This window comes from Leptopilina heterotoma, unplaced genomic scaffold, assembly GCF_015476425.1.
Source record: "Leptopilina heterotoma isolate Lh14 unplaced genomic scaffold, ASM1547642v1 Lhet_103, whole genome shotgun sequence".
NCBI classification, from domain to species: Eukaryota; Metazoa; Arthropoda; class Insecta; order Hymenoptera; family Figitidae; genus Leptopilina; species Leptopilina heterotoma.
In genome coordinates this window covers 1348750-1357617 of record NW_025110818.1, presented here as the reverse complement: position 1 = coordinate 1357617, position 8868 = coordinate 1348750, and the positions used below count along the sequence as shown (strand labels likewise).

General features: G+C 20.9%; 1 protein-coding gene across 3 annotated transcripts in view; it reads left to right on the top strand.

Moving 5' to 3' along the window:
* LOC122501330 (dentin sialophosphoprotein-like) overlaps positions 1 to 8868 on the top strand; it is a 172580-nt gene that overhangs the window by 155219 nt on the left and 8493 nt on the right. For all 3 annotated transcript variants that reach the window (XM_043610729.1, XM_043610712.1, XM_043610721.1), the window contains 2 exons: positions 4024 to 4084; positions 5521 to 5950. In XM_043610729.1, coding sequence (XP_043466664.1) covers positions 4024 to 4084; positions 5521 to 5950 — 491 coding nt within the window. The remainder of the gene's footprint in view (positions 1 to 4023; positions 4085 to 5520; positions 5951 to 8868) is intronic.

Genomic DNA, 8868 nt, shown 5'->3' with positions numbered 1-8868 from the left:
TAATTACTTCTTTTTTAAATAAATATTTAATCATTATTATTTTTCTATAAGAATTAATATTTTCAAAATATTCTAATTCAAACCTTTTAAAAATCAACAATTAAGTAGAATATTATTAAAAACACGAAGAAATCGATAACTCCGAGTCTTCGACTCGGAGTCATCGACTTCTTCATTTTTTATAATAATTAAAAATGACCGAGTGATATAATCATTATTTTATATTATAAGAATATTGTTACTGTAACTCCTTCAAACTTATTTTCATCATTTCAATTCAATAATTATTTTCTAGAATTTTTAACTAAAATTCTTTTTTAAATCAATTATTTTCAAATCCACACGGAGAAAAAGGAATTGTTAAATCTACTAATTAATTGTTAATATAGAACTAGCAAATCTGATTTTTTGTTGCAACAATTTTTTTTGTTTTACAAACAAATTAATTGTTATCACAACAATTTTGATTTGTTAGGAGAACAAAAAAACTGTTTCAACAACAAATCAGATTTGCTAGTTCTATATTAACAATTAATTAGTAGATTTAACAATTCCTTTTTCTCCGTGCATTTGTTTACAATTCAATTTTATTAAAATTTCGATTATTCAGAAATTCTTTAGATAAATATATATTAGAAAATAAAAACTTGAAATACTTTTTAAAAAATCAATTAAACATTTCAATAAAAAAAAATTCTACACCTGACAAAAATATTAGTTAAAAGTATGAAAAATTCAGATTTTTAAAGATTTTAATATGAAACTTTTTCAAAATTCAATTATTTCTAAAAATTCACGCTATAATTTTTTTAATTTTCAATTATTATCTAAAATTTTAACTAAAGTTCATTTTTAAATCAATTTTTATTAGAATATTCTACGAAAATTCAATTATTTAAATAAAAAAGTAAATAATTTATTGAATAATTAAATGTTTCTTCAAATTGAATTCTCATGAAGAATTTAAACAACAAATTTTTTAAAAATTCAATTTTATTAAAAATAATTAAAATTCTGCGAAAAGTTTTATTATTTTTCATGAAAATAATAAAATTTTTTAAAGAATTTTATAAAAAAATTTTTTAAACTTATTTTTGTTCCTTAAATTTTATGAAAATTGTAGTTTAAATTAATAGATCCCTATGAAAGTTCTATTATTGATGTAAAGAATTGAATTTCTGCGAAGAAAAATATTAAAATTCATCTCAAAATATTGAATTCCCGCGAAAAATTTTATTATTCATGAAAATAATTGATTCCCTGTAAAAAAATTTATTAATTATGAAAATAATCAAATAATTGCAAAAATTTTTTTCTAAAAATACCAATTTCTGTAAAATTTTTATTATTTATGAAAGTAATTGAAATTTTGATAAAAAATTTTATTAAAATTTTTGAAAATAATTAAATTTTGGATAATTTTCTAACTGGAATACATTTTTAAATTAATTTTTATTAGAATATTCTACGAGAATTAAATTTATTTAAATAAAAAAATAAATAATTTATTGAATAATTGAATGTTTCTTAAAATTAAATTCTCATGAAGAATTTAGACTACAAATTTTTTAAAAATTCAATTTTATTAAAAATAATTGAAATTCTCTGCGAAAAATTTTATTATTTTTTATGAAAATAATAAAATTTTTTAAAGAATTTTATAAAAATTTTTTTAAAATTTATTTTTGTTCCTTAAATTTTATGAAAGTTGTAGTTTAAATTAATAGATTCCTGTGAAAGTTCTATTATTGATATAAAGAATTGAATTTCTGCGAAGAATAATATTAAAATTCTTCTCAAAATATTGAATTTATTTAAAGTATTTTATTATTTATGAAAATAATTGATTCCCTGTAAAAAATTTATTAGTTATAAAAATAATTAAATTATTGCAAAAATTTTTTTTTTTAAATATTCCAATTTCTGTAAAATTTTTATTATTTATGAAATTAATTGAAATTTTGCCTAAAATTTTATTAAAATTTTTGAAAATAATTGAATTTTGGAGAAGAATTTTTTAACTAAAATTCATTTTTAAAACAATTTTTATTAAAAAATTCTACGAGAATTCAATTATTTAAATACAAAAATAAATAATTTACTATAATTGAATATTTCTGAAAATTGAATTCTCATAAAGTATTTTATCGTCAAATTCTTAAATAATTGAATTCGATTAAAATTTTTTTATAAATAATTGAAATTCTGCGATAAGTTTTATTATTTATGAAAATAATTGCAATTTTAAAAAAAATTTTATTATTTATGAAAATAAATATATTCACGACAAAAAATTTTATTGCTTACGAAAATAATTGAATTACTGTGAAGAAATTTATGAAAAATTTGTAAATAATTGATTTTATTTATTTTATTTTATTAAAACTGTAGATATTGAAAATCATTGAATTCAGGAAAAATTTTTGAAAATAATTGAAATTTTGCCATAAATTTTATTATTTACAAAGATAATTTAAATTTTGACGAGAAGGTTTTGTATGAGAATTCATGGTAATTTTATGAGACAAACAAAAAAGGCAGCAAAATTCAGAATTTTCTTATGAATTCTAAGAATTACATTTTTTTAGTACTTTTAATAAAAATCTCTGATTTTTTCCTGACTTCCCTGAACTAATTCTACTTTCCCTGACTTTTTCCTGAACTCTATAATTATTTATAATCAAATTCAGAGAGTTTAGAAATTAATTTAAACGGATTTTAATTTTCGATATTTTTCCGATCTTCAATTTTTTAGAATCTTGCAATTATTTTTTCCACTAAATAAATTAATATTTGAATTGAAATTCAAATTGAAACTTGAATTAGAAAAAAAAATGTAAAAATGCGAATAATGGAAAAAATATTAACCGATTGTCTTCGAAAATTGACAAAATGTGGGCGGGGGGAAAGGGGACAAAAAAAATAAACATTGGCACCTGCAACCGGTTTTACGAATGGTATACATAAGCGATAGCACTTGGCAACTTGACAGATCCCATACCGTTAGAATTAACGTGCACAACGTTCGCGATATTCCAGGGACAATATCATATACTTGAATGCGATGACAGGAAAAGCAGATAGCATCGAGAAGAACAGCAAATAGGAATCCATTCACAGTGTCATGATAATTTCTATATACTCAACAACCGGCGGCTAATTTATAATCTTTGCTATTTATGATTCCCCATCCTAAAATCATTAGAATGTCTCGTTATCTTACAATTAATTACCAACGTTACGGTTACAGTTATTTCAAAAACATTCCTCATTTTTTTCCCTCCAAATGGAAAAAAGATTTATATATGACACTGCGAAAAGTATCGTTCGCTTTTTCATCTGTGATTCGAATTAAAATTTACAATAGTGAAAAAAATTCTTATCAATCAGTAAGAAATTTATTTTGACCGAATTTCGAAAAAGGCATTAGAGAAAATAACTTTCAGAAAAATAAATTATTTAAATAAAATAATTTAGATAAAATTATTATCTCGAAAAAAATATTTATAGAAAAAATAATTCTGTAGAAAAAATAATTTAGATAAAATAATTATCTAGTAAAAAATATTTATAGAAAAAATAGTTCTGTAGAAAAAATTGTTTCGAAAAAATAATTATCTAGAAAAAATTCTTCTTTTTCGAAATTTCGCTTCTTTCGAGCATTTCTCATATTTTATTACAGTTCTCAAAATAGACATAATATGTCCTACTATTGCGAATAGAAATCTTTTAAGTAGATGAATGAGGATAGCGCTCTACGGATATGACAGTGATTTCCTGTTTAAGAAAGTCTATTTTATATTTTAATTTTTCAACTTGATTGTAAAATTGATTAGAATAATATTTTAAAACGGTTTATATAAAAATTCCCAGGCAGAGGAAATCATATGTACACCTATCACAATATTTAACTCTTTTTTTTTTCTTAATATAATTATTTTTTTTAACTATCATAATCATATTTAGTGCTTTGCACCCGATATTATATTTTTAATTAATGAAAAATAATTTCTCTCTTTCCAGGTAACAAGAACGATAAAAGATTCCACTGAACGAATTGCCTCGACGCAAAAGGAGGATTTACGTAAGTGAAATTAATTCACTTATTAATTATTATTTAATTAACTTATTTAATTAATTCTCTTTTCCTATTTCGTAATAATATTAATATAAAATATTGCGAGAAATAAATAAAATGCATCGTAATTATGAAATTGCCCCCTTCAAGTCCATAAGAGGCATACAGGAGAAAAATGTAAAATAAGAAAGATAATTAGATTTAATAATATTTATATAATTAATTATTATTCCATTTATTATTTACTATTTCATAAATTATTTAATATAAAATAGTAAATATAAATTATTTCAAATTCAGGGTTGCCGCAAAAAATAAATTTTGGTTTTCCCTGATCATTTCAATTCATTATGTTATTCACGCTATAGAATGTGATTAAAATAGAGTTTTTTTATTAAAAATCATTGAATTGAGGAAAAATTTTGAAAATAATTAAATTTCGAAGAAGAATTTTATTCTTTATAAAAATAAATTATTATTAATTTCTGCAAAAATATTTTTATTTATAAAAATAATTAAATGTCTGCCAAGAATTTCATTACTTTTGTAAATAATTGAATTCTTATCAAGAAATTTATTAAAATTTTCGAAATTGATTGGATTCTTTCGAGGAATTTAATTAAAATTGTATTGAAATATTTCAATTCTTATAAAGAATTTAATCAAAAAACTTTTTTAATTTATTAAACTCTATTGAGAAATTTTATTGAAGTTGTCTTGAGAATAATAATTGAATTCATGCGAAAAATTGTATTAAATTATTAATTACTTAATTAGTAAATTTGTTAATATTTGAATTCTTTAATTTATTTAATATTTGAATTCTTTAAATTAGTCCAGAATCGAAATTAAAAATTTTATTTAACTTGCATAATAATAATAAGTGAAATATTTATAATAAATTCAAAATATTGCAATTTTGCCAAAAATTTTATTAGAATTTTTGAAAATAATTAAACTTTGGAGAATTTTTTAACTAAAATTAATTTTTAAATAATTTTTTATTAGAAAATTTTACGAGAGTTCAATAATTTAAATACAAAAACAAATAATTTACTATAATTGAATATTTCTAAAAATTGAATTCTCATAAAGTATTTTATCGTCAAATTTTTAAATAATTGCATTTTTTCTACGAATTTTAATAAAACTTTTAAGATTAATTAGATTTTTCGGGCAATTCGATTAAAATTGTATTACAAATAATTGAAATTCTGCGATAAGATTTATTATTCTTGAAAATAATTGAATTCCAAAAAAAAAAATTTTTATTTAAGAAAATACACAAACATAACCTAAAATTTTTTCGCTTAAATCCTTAAAAGTGTAATATTTTCAAGTAGAAAATAAAATATTAATTGAAATATATGTAATATTTTTAAGTAGAAAATAAAATAATATTTCCAAGTAGAAAAGAAAATAACAATTGAAATAACTTACAGCACAACTGGAGACTGCTAGTTTGAATCACACGGCCGCTCATCACAGGATATCGGTCCGACCGAAGAACAGAAGACCGCCGAAGAGAAATGCCGTTCAAAATGGCATCATCTCGAGCAATATTCCGCCGACGATAAACGAGAGTTCGGACACCCTCGACAGTCTTGAGCTGATTAGCAGTGGAGTCAGTAGTAGTAATGCCAGTTCGCCAGTTGAATCGAAAAATGTTTCAATTTTAAGGAAATCCTCGAGTAGACTCTCGAGGAATTCCGACATCTTCGAGGAATTGGAGGCCAAACTCCCCAGGAAGCCCAGCAGTGTCATTTCTCTTTCACCCGATAGTTTAGACTCAACACCTTCACGGACTTTCAATGACACCACCGGCGTCGACAGCGAGGATCATTCCCCAGAAAATCGATCTATCACGAGAAGGTAATTTTTTCTATTTTCTTTCTCTTATTTTCCACACAAACTCCTTTTTCTTCAATAACTTTTATGAGAGCACGTGGTTTTGACGCCATTTTACCTATTTAGTACAATTTTTCGCCACCGCGCGTAAACGTTGATCGCTGATTGGTGGAAATTGGACAAGTAAATTTCCACCAGAGCGCTTTTCAAAGAAAAAGAAATTCAAATTCCTTTTTTGTAAATCTGGAAAAAGTAAGAATCTAATTCATCAAGATCTTCGAAGATTTATGACATTATCAAGTTTCTCACAATAGATTTTTTTTGTTGATAAATTCAGGGCTCGAAGCAGTGAAAGTATTTTAAAATACGGACTTTACGGAACAAAAATGAAAAATTACGGACCATTACGTACAAAAATATAATCAGTCCGAGTCAAATAAGAGAACATTTTACTTAAAACTATAAATTCAATTTTTCATAAGCTATAAAATGTTTATTGCGAAGAAATTTATAAAAAATTTGTAAATAATTGAATTCCTGTGACATTTTTATTAATTATGAAAATAATTAAATGTTTCTGTAGATTTCTATTAAAATAGTAGATTTATTTTATTGAAAATCATTGATATTCATCATTAAAATTTTTGAAAATAAATAAATTTGGAAGAAGAATTTTATTATTTATAAAGATAAATTATGAATTCGTGCAAAAAATATTTTTATTTATAAAAAAAATTAAATGTCTGCCAAGAATTTTATTACTTTTGTAAATAATTTCATTCTTATCATTAATTTTATTAAAATTTTCGAAAATAATTTAATTGCTTCGAGGAATTTAATTAAAATTGTATTGACAGATTTCAATTTTCATAAAGAATTTAATCAAAATTTTTTAAAATAATTGGATTTTTTTGAGAAATTTTTTTGAATTTGTGTTGAGAATATAGAATTCCTGCGAAAAATTTTATTAAAGTTTTTGAAAACAATAAATACTAATAATTAATTAGTAAATTTGATAATAATTGATTTTATATAATTTTGAATCTGAAATTATTCCAGAATTGAAATTAATATTTGAAATTAAAATTTTTTTTTAATTTCTATAATAATAATAGATGAAACACTGCAATTCGCACATAACAACAAATTTTTAAATAATTAAAACTTTTTGACTAATTTTAATAAAAAATTTTAAGAATAATTACATTCTTCGAGAAATTCAATTAAAATTGTATAAAAAATAATTGAAATTCTGCGATATTTAATTTTTGTAAAGAATATTATTACTTTTGAAAGTAATTGATTATTAATTAACTTTATTAAAGTCTGTGGTTTTTCATTCTGTCCGTTCGCAGTATGAAGTTAGTTGTTAGTTATCATTTGCGAATTATTATCATGATTTTTTTGTTTGTTTATATTTTTCGTGATGTTTTGACATTTCCGATGTTATGTTATGCGGTAGTGCGGGTGTTTTTAAAAAACGTTAAATTGTGACAAGAATTATTGTGTTTGAAAAATCGTGGAAAAATATCTGGTATCAGGCGAGAGGTTACCGTTTTCAGTGGAAAAAAAACTGTAGATTGGTAAATTCTAATTATTAATTAAAATTTTCTTCTTAATTAAATCATTTATATTATTTCATTTTATTTTGTTAAATAAAAATCTCAAAATAACTAAAAAACAAATTTTATTCGTATATCTTATTATTATTATTATTATTATTTTTTTTTATTTATAATTATAATTGATAATTTTTATTGTATTTTGATTTATTATTATTATTGAAAATTTTATGCATTTTTAAAATCTAAAAAAACTGAAATATCGAATTGTCAATAAAAGTTGTATTATTTTTAATTTTCAACGATTATTAATTTTAATTAAAAAATTCAATTTTCCTGAATCAATAAAAAATATCGTTCTAAATTTTATTACATTGGTCGTTTTCGTAAATTACTATTCAATAATATTAATTATTCAAAATAATTAATTTTTTAATATTTAATTTTTCAAAAATTTAATTAATCTTCAATTATTAACTTATACAGTGCAGGATCTAGAGTCTAAATTTTTTGGGAAGAGCGATCCCTTTAGTGTGTGCTTTTTTTGATTGCTATTATGAGTGATAATAGCTCCTGGTTCTTTTATGTTTAAAAAATTGTTCGAAATAATTAATTTTTCAAAAATGAAAAAAAAAAATTCAATTGTTTCAAATTTTAATTAATTTTAAAAAAATGATTTTACACAAAAAATTTATTTATTTTTAAAAATAATTGCAATTCAAAATCTATTTGAATTTAGTATTTTAATAAATTACTTTTTTTATTATGTTAAAAATAAATTGTTTTTTTAAATATTTTATTAATTTTTTACAATATTTGAATTTTAAATAATTCAAAAGTCAATTATTAATTATTCAAAAATAAATCAAACAATTTTAATTAATTCAAAAATAAATTATTCTGTTTTTAATAAAAATTTAATTATTTTGAAATCATTGAAAAATGTAATTGTTCAAAATAATAATTAATTATTCAAATATCAAAAATACAATTAATTCAAAATTAAATTATTTCATTTTAAATAAAAAATTGAAATTAATTTATTGGCACTTACGTAAAAAATAAACGTATTTCTGTGTGTGTTTGTGTGTAGAATTAACTTATAAGTGCTTTCTTTTGCAAGAATTAAACTTATCGTTATCTTCTGTTCAAATAAAATATAAAATGTTAACGTTTTTTTTAACACAATATTATAGAAAATAGATTTTCTAAAAAGAAAAAAAAATAATGAACTTAAAAAAAATACTTTAGGCACCGCCTTTCATTTCAACTATTTAAATACTATCAAGTCTTTTAAAGACTATATAAAGTCTTCAAATCATGAAAAATACATAATAAAAAATTGAATTATTCCGAAATAAAATTCAAAAATCAACAAAA